The sequence below is a fragment of the Lutra lutra genome, chromosome 12, assembly GCF_902655055.1.
Source record: "Lutra lutra chromosome 12, mLutLut1.2, whole genome shotgun sequence".
Lineage (NCBI taxonomy): Eukaryota > Metazoa > Chordata > Mammalia > Carnivora > Mustelidae > Lutra > Lutra lutra.
In genome coordinates, this window is record NC_062289.1 from 78,882,740 (window position 1) to 78,898,042 (window position 15,303).

Consider the following 15,303-nt stretch of genomic DNA (forward strand, 5'->3'; position numbering starts at 1 on the left):
TTACTGCACACAGACAAGAGGCGAACACGGCGGACATCGTGTTGCACGCCGTCAACATAAACTGGGGTTGCCCATCACTTCCAAGATGGGAGGAAAAGGAACCGTTTCATGATGGTGCCTGGCTCATTTGTTTCTGCTGCGCATTTGTTGGACATGTGGCTGCGTAACCACGTGTCAGCGTCCCCTTCCCTGCAATACTGTGCCGCAGAGAGGCCCTCCACGGGCCAGCGCAGGATGGCCACAGGTCCCTGGGCGCCAGTGCCTGCTCCCAGAACAAGCTTTAACATGCTCCTGGCCCTTGAGGCACACTGACCCATTGTGCACTGAACACTGGTTCTGCCCCCCACCCGCCACACCCCAGGGCTCTGCTCCCTTCACCTCAAACCCTTCTCTCCGCCCCCTCCCAGATGGACATGATTTCTGCTTCCCCAGCTGCCCAGTTCTGCGGATCAGCTTCCTACAGTCCTAGCGCTCCTTCCTGCAACCTGAACCGCCCATCTCCCCATGGGGACTGAGCACCCCAGAGCACGCAGCTCAGGATGTAAGCAATCCTCTACCCACATCATAAAACACTTACCTGCCGTGGTTTTCTCCTCTGCTTCTCAGAGGAGGGCGACTGAAAACCCACCAAGTCCAAGGTTCCCCTTCCACCTCCTGTGGCTGAACAGACAAGCACCACAGACCCTACCATTCTAATTCTGTAGATCCCACCAAGCAACCTTCCTCACTGTGCACGCAAGGAACCTACAGCCCAACATGGTGAACGGGGTCACCAGACACCTGAAGTTGGTCCCGCGTGCACAACCAGCAAGTCAAACGGAACTCGAGCCACAAGCTCACCTCATTTCCTCAGACTGAGGTTTTCACAGAAGCCAGAAATTGAGTTAGCTTCAGTTACACATGCACTTCTGAGCCAAAAAAATCAGTTCTTTGGAAGTTTCATGTATTTTTGCAAACCACTGCCCTTCCCCAGATGTGCGCTAGGACAGAAAACCCGCTCTGCACACTTCAGTGGGGTCAGAACCCCATCAGACTTTGTGGACAGCCTACCCTTCCTGCATCCTACCGGCCCTTCACACTGTGACAGGTCACTGAGCAGGACAAACACCGTCCAAGGGAACCACTGCCCCACACTCAAATGTGTGAGCCACCCATGCTCGTTCCATGGCCACTGCTCTAACAGACCCTTACTCGTCTGCATTAACTCGAGGGCACAGGCTTCCAACACAAGGCTTCCCCTTAACCCATCAGATTTGAAAAAACAGAGAAAACATCCCCCCGCCGTGTCTAACCTGCATAGAAATGTACCCTCACAGGGAGGTGATGCATGCTCACGATTCATTATTTCCGAGAATACTACAGAGGATCCAGAAAATCCAGACAAAAGGAAACAATATATTTTGCAGCAAACTTTTCAGTAAGACTTGCAAATTCTCTCCCACCCCAAATTAAACAGGTAAGTGAAGCAGCTTCCATGTTTAATGGTTACATTCCAGATTCTGAGTAGTCACGTCACACTTGCATTCCACACAGGTCACAAACACATATGCCTTCTATTACGTATCTGAAAAAGGTTTCATCCCAACTATGGGAAGACCCTTTTCAAGTCCCAGACTTACTCTGGTTTTGAACAGAATATAGTGTAGCATGTAGAGCAATTCAAATCTGTGAGTAAATCTATGGATACATTTACTGAGTATTGAAATTTAATTCTATCCTCTATATTTCATTTTTTCCATATATTTAAGCAATCCCTACCTTATTTGTAGGTAGGAAAGTAATCATTTAAGGAGAAAGGGACTTGTAAGAACTTTGGTAAGCTCAACTACAGCAGTGCTTGTATCAGCGAGACAGTTAAGGCTGACGCCCAGCTGCTACAGAGCATAGCATTGACGGGGTCAAACTCGAGCAAGACAGACCCAACTCGTTTTTAAATGTGGAAATCATACAGACTTAAATGGTTTCATCCGATGGAAGCTTCTGCAGTGTTTCACGTTTACTGAGAAACCATTCTAAGGTCTACTTTTCTATTTAGAACGTATTTAGTTTGTGCCGTTGAACTGGCCACAAGAATCCTTCAGAAAAAAGCATCAAAACTGTGAGGTGTCCAACTTAATCTTCGGCATCCTTAAAGCTTGGGAATACTTGGAAACAGCAGGTAAATGTGGAACATCATTCCAGAATACCAATTTTACACTGAACATGTAACATTAAAACAAAAGCAAATAAATGAATACCTTACACTCATTTTTAACAAGTATTTCATATTTGAGACGTCTATCACGTTCCTGCCATCATCTGTATGGTTCAACTGGACTGTGAAATCTCTACATAAGAGCATGGTTACTTCTGCCACGAATTTACCACAACTGTAATTCTTAAAACGCCTAGCAAAAGTCTAAAAACACACACTGACTTATCCTGACAGATCACTGAAGTCTCAAGCTCTTCCCCAGGTGACAGCGCCTAGTAAACAGGCAGGTGGTAGGAGACATTTCAGCGTAACTGCCCTGAGGACGCTCACACCTCATCAACTTACCAAACAGAATACTGCGGACACCAGCCTATCACCTTCGTGAGAGGATTCAAACGTACAAGAAATAGACATAAGAGTTTTACTTGCCAGGCTTCAAATTAAGTGAGAATAGCAAAGGCAATTTAAACAGTAACATGGCACAACTTTCCCTGTTAGTGGTTTTAAATTCTTACCAAACAAGGGAGGAGTTCACTTGCTTAGATATTTGAAATACAACTTTATTCTGATTCTAAACGAAAAGGAATGGGAATGACAGTGACAAACAAGATTTCACCACTGGATATTGTGACGGGACTATAGCAGTCTCATATCTGAAACTCAGGAAGGAAACAACTGCGTTCCAAAACAGCTAAATATGCAGGTCCAAAAAATGAAGGTACTTTTTAAACTGCCACATTCACTCCGAAGCCCATTCATCTCCTTCAGCATCCCAAAGATTAAGCACATGTTCTGCTCAGCTATATAATAAAGTGGCAAACACGCTGCACCACTGACATCACAGGACAGTTGCCTATAAAACTAGACTTCTGACGCTGGCCTCCAGCTGCACGTTCTCACAGGTCATCATCCTCATCCGGGAGAGCAGTTGTCTGAGCAACCTAGAAAAAGACACAACGTGGTAGTACTCTGGACTGGAGCCACCAGCAACACAAGACCCCGAAAAGGACCACATGGCTGGTGGCTGGGCACTTGCACACCCTACCTCTAGATCGTGCTCATACTGTGCTGCCAAAGCTGGGTCCATGACAACCTCTGGCGGGGCGAGAGCGGGCATGGCGACAAACTCCAAGTTAGGGTCTCCAATTAGTTTTCTAGCAAGCCACAGGAAGGGCTTTTCAAAGTTGTAGTTACTTTTGGCAGAAATGTCATAGTACTGTTTAAAAACAAAGGAAAGTTAGTTTTTAAAAATGTACTTGTCATTAGGATGTTCGAAACTAAAGAAATTTTCTCGATCCACACCACAGATGTTTATGAATCCCTTTAACGGACCTGTTCATTATAATTTCACTTTTGATACAGCAATAACGCCGTAAACAAGTTTTATAAACATACCTGAAGATTCTTCTTTCGGTGGAAGACAATAGATTTTGCCTTAACTTTCCTGTCCTTAATGTCCACTTTGTTGCCACACAGCACAATGGGGATGTTCTCACACACTCGTACCAGATCTCTATGCCAGTTAGGCACATTCTTGTAAGTAACCCTTGACGTGACATCGAACATTATAATGGCACACTGGGCTGAAGAAAAATTCAGGAGAAGGGTTACACACCTAGGATTTCCCGCACGCCCAAAGAATGCCAAGGAGATCGGACCAGTCCTCAGGCTATCTCCGTTTCTTAACTCATTCCCAAGGTCTCTTCCAAATCGAAAAATCTTACATCACTGGAATACACAGCAAGATCTGAAATTCCACCACGTACGAATAACCAGCTGGCTGCATCGAATCTCTCTCCTGTACTACACTGGTTCTGCCCCATCCCAAAATCTCAAGTAGATGAAGGACACCCCAGCATCCTAGGCAACTTGCCTCCTCCGCTCTGAAGACCTAAGAACCTATTCTGTAAAAGATCCTACAAGACAGGATACACTATTCTCTTGCTTGAGAACACTTAGGTCTCCGTTCTGACCCCTGAAAACCGTAAAACAACTCAGTGAACTACGAAGTAAGTACGACCTAACGCTAGTTTTCTAGCTGCACAGTTATGTTACCCGCAGGTCAGAAACGACCAAAGAAAAGGCTCCCAGAAGTTTTCCATCACAGAAGTGAGATTCCAGATTTTTTCTTTATGAAACTTCCTTCCCAATTTTGAGATCCTTTTGGGGAAAAAAACCCCAAAACCCCCAACTACTGCTGAAGCGACAGCGACAGCTCGCCGGCCCCCGCGGTCTGCGCTCCGCGGCTCTCCGATCATGACACAGCACGGAGGCCGGCGCGGCCGCCCGCCCGCCTACCTTGGATGTAGTAGCCGTCCCGCAGGCCGCCGAACTTCTCCTGGCCGGCCGTGTCCCACACGTTGAACTTGATGGGTCCCCTGTTGGTGTGGAACACGAGCGGGTGGACCTCCACGCCCAAGGTGGCTGCAACACAAGCACGGCCGTGAGCCCGGATCAGGGCCCGCACCCCGGCCCCGCTGCCTGGCCCCCCACGTACCTACATACTTCTTCTCGAACTCCCCCGTCAGGTGACGCTTCACGAACGTCGTCTTCCCGGTGCCGCCGTCGCCAACCAGCACCAGCTACAGAACAGCACACACTGGCCAGGGGCCCCGGCGCCCGCGCGCCTCCCGCGCCGCCACCGCCCGCACCCGCTCCCCGCGGACCCCGCTCCCCGCAGACCCCGCACGCGGCGCCCACCCCCGCCGACCACGTACTTTGAACTGGACTTGGGGCTCTCCCTGGGCAGCCATGGCGCTGGTGCTGCGGAGCGAAGAGAAAGACGTGGGGCCGGCGGCACGGCCCAGGAGCCACATGGCCGGGCCCGCCCCACGTGCCCGGGCCCACAAAGGGGCGCCGGACGGCCGGGCCCCACGCGCGCACACCCCGGCCCGGGCGGGGGCCGCGGCGCGCTCACGGCGGGCGGCGCTGCTCCGTCTGCGGGGCCTGGCGGAGCGCCCGCGGCGAGGGAGGCCGGGAGGCCGGGGCGCGGGGCGGAGGCCGGGAGGCCGGGCGGGGACCGGGGCCGCACAGCGCCCGATCGCGCACCCCCACTCCGCCCCGGGCCCGCCGTCCGCCCCGGGGCCGCCCCCCGCCGCCCGCCCCGGGCCCAACGCGGCTCGCGTCCCGGCGCCGGCCTGCGGCCTCCACCGCGGGGGGAAGGGGAGAGCCCGCCGCCGCCACCCGGGCCCGCGAAACCGCCGCCGCCCCGGCCCCCGCCGCCGCCCGCCCCGGCTTCCCAGTCCCCCGGAGTGCCCGGTGCCCCCGGTCCCCGCGGCCCCGCGGCCCCCGCAGCCCCTGGTTCGGCCCCGCCGCACTACCTTCCAGAAGCGTCTCCGGCCCGTCTGACTGAGGGCTGGAAAGATGGCGGAAGCGCAATTCAAATGCCCGGAGACGCAGCCGACGCCGGCGCGCGCCGAGGTAGGGCGGGGCAACGGCGCCGCGGCGCTCCCACGTGGCCCGGCGCGCGCGCGCACGCACGCCGCGGGCTTGGGCAGCCACACCCGTCGGCCAGGCGCGGAGGGAAAGACTCGAGGGGTGGCGGGCGCAGGCGGGCGCGGGACGCAAGGCGGGCGCGGGACGTAGGGCGGGCGCGCGCACGCACGCCGGCCCGCGGGGCCACGTGCACCGGCCCAGAGGGCGGGTTCCCGCGCGCGCATGCGCCGACGGCGACGCGGCGCGCCCTGCTGCGGCCGCGCCACAGAGCTAGGAGGAGAGAGCACGCACCTTGGGCGGGAAACTCGTGGGGAGCGGCCCACACAAAGACCTTGGGCCTCCCGGGCCTGGGGACTAGTCGAGCGAACGGGGTACAGCGGCACCGGGGCGGGCCCCATTTTGGGGTGCGAGCCACGCCTGCGCCCCCAGCCCCTTCCACATCCCCCTCTCCGGTCCACACACGGCCTCTGCTCTGGGCCCCCAGCCCCTTTAATCTCCCGCCGCAACCCCAGGCCCCCCATCCCGCCCACTACCCACCTCCCCTAGGCTCATTACCTTCCTGGTCCTTTGCCTGGGTCCCCGGCCTGGCCCCTTCCGTTCTCGCCGCACCCAGTCCCTTCCTCCCTCACCCCGAGCTCGCTCTAGGTCCTCTTGCTTGCGGTACCTATCGACCCCCAATCCCAGATCCCTTTCATTCAATGTCCGTTTTCCCCTCTGACCTCGACCCCTGGCCACTTGCCTACGTTCCCAGTCCCACTCCCGCCCCCCGCGTCCCTGGCGTCAACCGGAACCCACTTGGGGGTAAAGGACGGAAAGACAGACGCTTTTTCCCACCCTGAAGAGCCAGCCTCCCTTTTCTTAAAGCATCTAATTGGTCAGCAGGCTTTGCGACCGTATCCTGCAAACAGGATGATGAAATCGTGTTTTCAGACTTGGCAGCTCTTCTCATCCCAGTTACAAACACGGATGCAATCGATGAGTGTTTAGGTTCCAGACTCTGGAGGGATTAAAGCTGTCAACAGTCCAGACGGGACTGCACTCAGAAGCCCATCTGAGGGTCAGTGTAGGTAGAAAATAGAATGAGCCACAAGCTCAAAATGTTGACTGTTATTACCGTCCACTGGCGTTGAGCCAGGATGTGGGCCAGGTGGAATCCTCCAACCTCTAACCCTAAATCTAAGGCCAGTTCTTGGCATTTGGGTGGACAGCCACAGATTCTCCTCTAACCCAGATTTTCTTAGTCCCCTCCGCAACCAAGCATCCACACTCAGAGCAAGAGCAGGCTGCTAATGACCTGATCAGAATAGTCAGGTTGCTCAGAAAGGATTCCACCATGGGGAACCCATGGACCAAGAAGTTAGCCATTTCGTCCTGAGTGTGCTTTGCAGCCAAGCCTGTTGGGAACACAAGTGACACAAATTGGGCATAACGTTTCTGTGAACCTGCCTGCTGGGAGCTCAAGTCTGAGCACCCCCAGAGGACCCTCAGGAAGACACCAAACCAGCTCTCTATGCTGCTGGCGGGAGTGCACATTGCTTTGGCCTCTCTGGAGAGCAGAAGCTGATAAAACATCAGTGCCGAGAGCTGGCGAGCCTGTACTTTCACTTCTAGAGAGAGTGCCTGGAGTTAAACTCCCACATTCGCATAGGGAGACAGTATCGCCAGCGCTCACTACAACACAATAGCAACAAAAAATGGAACTTCCAGAAATATCCATTGATAGGTAAATGTATACACATATTAACCTGGATTCCAGTATGGCATCTAAAAGGAAGCAAGTTCATCTGTATCAACAGGGTTAGGTCTCAAAGGGTAATGTTGAGAAAAGAAGGAAGTTCAAGAAAGATGTGATGATAGCTTTATACAGTCCACAGGATATACAATGTTTTATAGAGACGGTATAGTATAATGCCATCTATGGACATTTTTATAGACACAAAACCATATTAAGTCTTATGTGTATGTAGAAAAATTTTTTTAATTGAGTACAATGATATAGGTTGAATTCGGAGGCTGTTGTTTGAGAGGCAGTAGGGAGTGGTGTTATGGGAATAGGCAGAATGGTCAAAGAAGGCTATCTGCAAGGTTCCCTTTCTTCTGTTAAAAGAAGGTAATTGAGGGCGCCTGGGTGGCTCAGTGGGTTAGGCCGCTGCCTTCGGCTCGGGTCATGATCTCAGGGTCCTGGGATCGAGTCCCGAGTCGGGCTCTCTGCTCAGCAGGGAGCCTGCTTCCCTCTCTCTCTCTCTCTCTCTGCCTGCCTCTCTGTCTACTTGTGATCTCTCTCTGTCAAATAAATAAATAAATAAATAAATAAAAGAAGGTAATTGATGTGGCGCCTGGGTGGCTCAGTGGGTTAAGCCTCTGCATTCGGCTCAGGTTGTGATCTCAGAGTCTTGGGATCAAGTCCCGCATCCGGCTTTCTGCTCAGCAGGGAGCCTGCTTCCCTTTCTCTCTCTCTCTCTCTCTCTCTCTGCCTGCCTCTCCATCTACTTGTGATCTCTCTCTGTCAAATAAATAATTAAAATCTTAAAAAAAAAAGATAAGGTAATTGAAGCACATAGGAGAACATATAGCCGCTGTAAAACTCTAGGATGGTGAGAACACCAGTGTTTCTACCTTTTGGCATTTTTGAAAATACTCTTCCCGCAAGAAAAGCCAAGGGGAAAGACGTCAAACCAAGGGTATCCTTTGTTCTCACACAGCTTTCCAGGAGCTCCTGGCGGTTTGGTTTCTTTACGTTAGTTGCAGATGGCGTTCCCTGGCCCTGTCCCAGAACTTCCGAAGAGGATCATCTCAAAGAATGCAGATTGAAAATGGGAAAACGTGGGGCGCCTGGGTGGCTCAGTGGGTTAAGCCGCTGCCTTCGGCTCAGGTCATGATCCCAGGTCCTGGGTTCGAGCCCCGCATCGGGCTTTCTGCTCAGCAGGGAGCCTGCTTCCTCCTCTCTCTCTGCCTGCCTCTCTGCTACTTGTGATTTCTGTCAAATAAATAAATAAATAATCTTTAAAAAAAAAATGGGAAAACGAACCCTGGTTGGCACAGATAACACGTTTCCCCAGTGAGACTGCCCAAGCTCTTCCAGTCACCAGTGGCTTTGCAGGGTACCGGGGTACTTCCTTCCTTCCCTTTCCTTCGCAAACCCATGCTTGCCCCGTGGTTTCAAACATGGCAATCACGTGCTCGGAGAGGCAACAGAATTACCAGAAGATTACAGCAACAGTACAAGGAATTTCAGCTGTTGCCTCTAATTTCCTCAAACATCAGCACTCCTCATTTCATAGGTCCTCCTCTCCTTCCCTCAGTATTGATCTCACCGTATATATGATTTTAATATATACATAGGATTTTTGTCCTCTGGGATGTTTGAGAGTGAGCAGCAAGCGGGATGTCCCTCGGTCTGTATTTCTTGAAACCAAGGACATTCTATTACATAACCATTACTCAGTTGCCCAGATCAGGAAATGAACCCGGATGCAGTCCGATGGTCTCATCTACAGACTGGAATGCCACAGGTCTCAACGCCGTCCTACAGCTGGTGCGGGATCCATTCAGGATGACATGTTACCTTCAGCTGTTTGGTCTGTGTAGTTACACTCCTAGATCCAGAGCAGTAACTTCATCTTCCATGACCTTGACGCTTGTGCAGCACACTTTGCAGGACGGGTCTTCTGTGGATTGGTCTGATATTTCCTCTGGATGGGTTTTGGGTTACATAGTTTGGGTTGGGATACCTCAGAAATGGTGATGTCCTTCTCAGTGCATCTTTTTTTTTTTTTAAAAGATTTTATTTATTTATTTGACAGAGAGAGATCACAAGTAGATGGAGAGGCAGGCAGAGAGAGAGAGGGAAGCAGGCTTCTTGCTGAGCAGAGAGACCGATGTGGGACTTGATCCCAGGACCCTGAGATCATGACCTGAGCCGAAGGCAGCGGCTTAACCCACTGAGCCACCCAGGCGCCCTCAGTGCATCTTTTTTTTAGGAGTATAAACTGACCTTTGTAGAATATTTCAGACCCTCCTTGGGCTAATACTGTAGCGGTTTGCCAGCTCACTTACATACATGATATCTGTGGCTGGCCAGGCCCCACGTGAGCTAAGTTGTGTCTCCTTTTCCACCCCATCTCCAGCTTCTTTTCCTGTAACTGTGTAGCCACATGAGCCTTTCTGAATCGTACCTCTGCCAAATTTGTCCCTGCCTGAGGGCCTTTGCACTTACTGGTCCCTCTGCCTAAAATGCTTTCCTCCACATTCTTGCCTGACTGCCTCCTTCTCATCCTTCAGATCGCAGCTCAAACGTCACCTCCTCAGGAAAGCCCACCCTGACTGCCCTCTCTACAATGGTGTCACCGTACCCGCCCATTTTCCATCTCAGCCCCCACTTGATTTTCTCCAAAGCACTTACCACTAACTGAATATAGCTTGCTTAATAATTTATATGTTTACCTTTCTGTCTTTCTTTCTCTCACTAGAATAAAGAAAGCACATTGCCTGGCATGATACTCAAGGTATCATGAGTGCCTCGCTCGTAATGGGTGCTCAGTAAATACATGTTGAATCATTGAGTGAATTACTCTTAACCCCATCTGAATACAGTAACAGCACCATCATATGCTAATAAAATAACAGTGACTTACATACAGAAGCTTATTAGAATTTTAATATGCTATTTCTTGTCAAAAACTAATCATTAAGCAAATAACAAACATTTAGCAAAAACATTGCCAATCTTTCCTATTTGTGCACTTTCCATCAACTTCCTTGACTTTGCAAACCAATAAGGAAGGAATTCTTCAAGATTCCATGATCTACTTCATCAATCCAGCTGGATATCAATAATTTGTCAAATGAAATATTTCCTTTATTAGACACTCAGTTTTGTACACCGGGAGCACGCTGATGCACAGATTACATGTTTCTCCTTAGCATTAGCACAGAAATTATTTTTCCTGACTGCAAAATCAAGAGCCTCGTCATACATTCATGCCAGAGATCCATCCGATCTCCTCCACGCAATGATCAGGCAGTGAATGAACTCAGTCCCACCCTCTGTGGTATTTGTCATCTCCTGGGGTGGATCACCACATGATTTGTATCTAAACTAGTTTCAGCACTTCAAAATGTGATGGCTTTTATTTTGTTTTTAAGATTTTATTTATTTATTTGACAGAGATCACAATCAGGCAGAGAGGCAGGCAGACAGAGAGAGAGAGAGGAGGAAGCAGGCTCCCCGCTGAGCAGAGAGCCCGATATGGGGCTTGATCCCAGGACTCTGGGACCATGACCCAAGCTGAAGGCAGAGGCTTTAACCCACTGAGCCACCCAGGCGCCCCTGTGATGGCTTTTAAAGTGAGCTCACCAATTATTTGAAACTTCTCTCTTGAAAAAGGCTGAGCCTCCTTCTTGTGTGTGGGCGGGGCCGAGTGACTCACTTCCAGCAATGGGAGTGTGTCCGAGGGCACAGCCTGTGATTTTTGAAACTGAAGTCCTGGAGGTTCCAGTGACTTCCACCATGCTCTCTCTGGTCACTCACTGGGAGGACAGTCAGCGTACTGCAGGGACAAGCGCAGCCCCATGGACAGGTTCTAGTGAGGAGGAGTTGAGAGGCCTGTAAAGAGCCCAGGGGGACTTGCTGGCCTGCGAGGGAGCCTTCTAGAAAGTCATCTCGCAGCCCCCGTCCCGCCTCCCTGGCTGCGGTCTCCTGTACACATCTTACCTGCAGTTTCCAGAAACCGAGTCACAGCCTCCCAGTGAAGCCAGTCCTGGATCCTAACTCCTGGAAAGCACGTGAGATTTATTGTTTGCTGTTGTATCAAACACTAACTTTTGACGTGATCTGTCCTGAAGAGTGGAAAGGTCTACAGCACGAAGAACAAGGGTAGTTCACATAAAAATCCAGGCGTCTGGTTTCTTTTGAGAATCAAGATTGGCAGTCACTGGGCCTGCTTTCTTGTGTGGCCACCAGCACCTGCATTCACCCCTGCCTCCCAGGGACGGGCGAACACTGCCATTGGCCTCAGGCTCTGCCAGTCCCTACTGTGTCTCAGACCCAAGGCCTGCCGTTGGCCCTTGTCTCCTGGCACTGATCCTGCTCTACTCACTCACCTCCCTGAGCCCTGCAGGACCTGTGCTCACAGCCTCTGGGTTCGTGAGTCTGAGATGAAAAGATACACCTATGCATTCATTCATTCATTCATTCAGCGAATACTTAGTGAACATCTACCGTGTACCAACCGTTCCCTAAGGACTGGAGTAGTTAATGAAACAGACCCCAGAGGTCTTGGACTCCTAGAGCTTTCATCCTAGAAAGAAGAAACAGGGGAAAGACTTGGTAAGGAAGTAATACATATATAACATAGTGATGATTGCTAAGTGAAAAACAAAGCAGGTAAAGAAGATACGGAATGTCGGAGGAAAGGGAGAGGGACCAACAGGCCTTCCTTAAGATAGTGACATGTGGGGGCGCCTGGGTGGCTCAGTGGGTTGAGCCACTGCCTTTGGCTCGGGTCATGATCTCCAAGTCCTGGGATCGAGCCCTCATCGGGCTCCTTGCTCGGTGGGGAGCCTGCTTCTCTCTCTGCCTCTGCCTGCCTCTCTGCCTGCTTGTGCTCTCTCTCTCTCTCTCTCTGTCAAATAAATAAATAAATAAAATCTTAAAAAAAAAAAAAGATAGTGACATGTGAGCAAAGGCCTGTAGAAGGTGAGGGAAGAAGTCACACAGATATTGGAGGAAAGATAATTCTGGGGACAGGGAATGGCCAGTGCAAAGGCCCTGAGGTGGAAGGCTTCCTGGAGCTGTCAGGGACAGCATGGAGGCATGTGGCTGGAACGGAGGAGCAGCGGTGACGGGGGATCCCCGTGCTGACCATGTTTCTGCATGAACTCAGCTCTCAGAACTCGAGCAAGGAGCCTCTTGTCTTAAGAACAATGATTGCTTCTTTATCGCAAGAGGAAACTTCAAAACAGGCCATTAATAGTCTACGGTAGGACAGAATGCTCTCTGTGAAAGAAACTTTCATTCTGCATCCCATGTCACTTTAGGGGAGTCTGGTCCAAGAAAGAGATTAAAAAAGGCCTTAAAAAACACAGACATGGGGCACCTGGGTGGCCCAGTCATTAAGTGTTTGCCTTCAGCTCCAATCATGATCCCAGCTTCCTGGGAGTGAACCCCGTATGGCGCTCTGCTCAGCGGGAAGCCTGCTTCTCCCTCTGCCTGCTGCTCCCCCTGCTTGTGTTCCCTCTCTCGCGGTGTCTCTCTGTCATAAATAAATAAAATCTTTGAAAAATAAAAAAAAAAAACCCACAGGTATATAACAGAAGAAAACAGTTCTCAGAGGCTGACACAGGCCTGGGACCCTCCAGCCCACCGTAGACCTACACATCTGCATCTCTATCTAGACATCAGCCATCTACACTCCACATGTTTTCATTTGCTTTCAGATGGTGAGACTGAGATCTAGCAGCTACATACCTGGTGGCCTAGTAGCTAGGCAGCATCTCTGTCCATATAGAGACAATACCTGGTACCTATATCCATAAGATATATCGGTATTTATATATGGATGCCTGTACCTGCACCTTTTAAAGTATATGCATGAAAAATTCCAGTATAGATTTGTCACAGTGTATCTTTAAATGCATACCTCTATTTAAATTTTCAGTATATATGTTTTTCAGGGTTTCAAAAATTGTGGCACATTTTAAATGCTGACTTTGAACAAACCGGCTCTTCTAAGACGTGGAAATCTCCGACACATAATGGTGCTATTTATAAGGTAATGACAGGGTGTACTGGGTTCTGGGGCTCCCATAACAAAAGACCAGAAATGAGGTGCCTTGAAATCACAGAATCAAACTCTCTCACACTTATGGAAGCCTGAAATCGAGGTATGGGCTGGGCCACGCTCTCTTTGAAGCCTCTAGGGGCGAATTTATTCCAGGCTTTTCTCTTAGCTTCTGATATTGGTGGCAATCCCTGGCCATCCTTGGCTTTTGATGCCATCAGCCTGAGGTCCCCGGGGCTATCACAGCTTCCTACAGTCTTCCCTCTGTGGGTCTGTGTCTTAATTCCTTCTTCTCCTTCTTCTTCTCCTTCTTCTTCTTCTTCTTCTTCTTCTTCTTCTTCTTCTTCTTCTTCTTCTTCTTCTTCTTCTTCTTCTTCTTCTTCTTCTTCTTCTTTTTCTTCTTCTTCTTCTTCTCCTTCTTCTTCTTCTTTTAAAGATTAGTTATTTACTTATTAAAGAGAGAGAGAGAGCATGAGCAGGGAGGGGGGATGAAGCAGACTCTGGGATCCTGATCCGAGCTGCAGGCAGTTCCCTAATCAATTGAGCCACCCAGACTCTTCCTCCTAATCTCTTCTGATGCCTCCTCCCCGCCCCCATCAACAACACCCCTTCACTTGCTGATGTCGATAAAGACCGGTTTCCAAATAAGTTCCCAGGTACGGGGGTGAGGACTTCAGCGTATTTTTCTGGGGGACACATTTAACCCTAACGCAGGGCTTATCAAAATTTTGTAGAATCACAGTCTGCTTCGGTAGAATGCTCAGAACTGGAGCACAAGCCTTGGTTGCGTGATGCTTTCTTCGCTGGAGTCTTGACAGCGTGTCTTAGAGCTGCCTGGGTTATCAGGTCACTTACACAGAGGCCGGGAAAGTGGCAGGACTGGGTGTCTTCCCGAATTACTGTCTGATTCACATAATAAGTAATCTTACAGCCTTGATAGATGTTGAGGTGTGTTTTAGCTTTTTTTTTTTTTTTTAAGATTTTATTTATCTGACAGGCAGAGATCACAAGTAGGCAGAGAGGCAGGCAGAGAGAGAGGGGGAACCAGGCTCTCCGCTGAGCAGAGAACCTGACGCAGGGCTCGATCCCAGGACTCTGGGATCATGACCTGAGCTGAAGGCAGAGGCTTTAACCCACTGAGCCACCCAGGTGCCCCATGTGTTTTTGCTTTTTTTTTTTTTGCCTCTAAAACCATGCGGCAGTTACTATCTATCTATTCATCTATGCATCCTGGGGCTTTTATAGCAAGTTTAGATTTCTCAAGAGGAATCAGTGGGTCAGGGATGCCTGGCTCAGTTGTTAAGCATCTACCTTTGGCTCAGCTCATGATCCGGGAGTCCTGGCTCAGGTCATGCTTCCAGGGTCCCAGGATTGAGCCCTGCATCAGGCTCCTTGCTCATCGGGGAGCCTGCTTCTCCCTCACCCACTTCCCCTGCTTGTGTTCTCTCTCTCTGTCAAATAAATAAATAAAAATCTTAAAAAAAAAAAAAAGAGGAATTAGTAGGTCAAACGGATGTGTATCTCTGTTTCTGCTTTCCCTAGGCATTGGGAAAATAGTGTCACATAGTAGGTTTTTTTGGTTCAGTTTTCTTTAAAAGATTTTATCTTTCAGTCGTCTCTCCCTGCAAGGTGGGGCTTGAACTCACAACCCCGAGATCAAGAGTTGTTGGCTCCTCTGACCCAGCCCGCCAGGCGCCCCTGTTGCTCTGCAGGTTTTTTTTTTTTTTTTAAGATTTTATTTATTTATTTGACAGACAGAGATCACAAGCAGGCAGAGAGGCAGGCAGGGGTGGAGTGAGGGGGGGGGAGCAGGCTCCCTGCTGAGCAGAGAGCCCAGTATGGGGCTCTATCCCAGGTCCCTAGGGTCATGACCTGAGCTGAAGGCAGAGGCTT

At 50.3% G+C, this 15,303-nt stretch overlaps 1 protein-coding gene across 1 annotated transcript; it reads right to left on the reverse strand.

Annotated features, from left to right (window-relative positions):
- Positions 1–2,733: 2,733 nt before the first annotated feature.
- Positions 2,734–5,638, reverse strand: RAN (RAN, member RAS oncogene family). Its single transcript, XM_047698128.1, has 7 exons — positions 5,515–5,638; positions 4,912–4,957; positions 4,692–4,776; positions 4,493–4,618; positions 3,590–3,777; positions 3,240–3,410; positions 2,734–3,135 (listed from the first exon to the last, which is right to left on the reverse strand). Exons 2-7 carry the CDS (start codon positions 4,945–4,947, stop codon positions 3,091–3,093), a joined length of 651 nt encoding a protein of 216 aa, XP_047554084.1. The 5' UTR covers positions 4,948–4,957; positions 5,515–5,638; the 3' UTR covers positions 2,734–3,090.
- Positions 5,639–15,303: the final 9,665 nt, after the last annotated feature.

Bases quoted from the DNA above. Each gene is read 5' to 3' on its own strand.
- RAN (XM_047698128.1), bottom strand. From the start codon at position 4,947: ATGGCTGCCCAGGGAGAGCCCCAAGTCCAGTTCAAA. The intron at 3,411-3,589 runs GTATGTTTATAA...GTTTTTAAACAG, and splicing joins ACCGAAAGAAGAATCTTCAG to TACTATGACATTTCTGCCAA. The intron at 3,136-3,239 runs GTAGGGTGTGCA...GTCTTTTTCTAG, and splicing joins AGTATGAGCACGATCTAGAG to GTTGCTCAGACAACTGCTCT.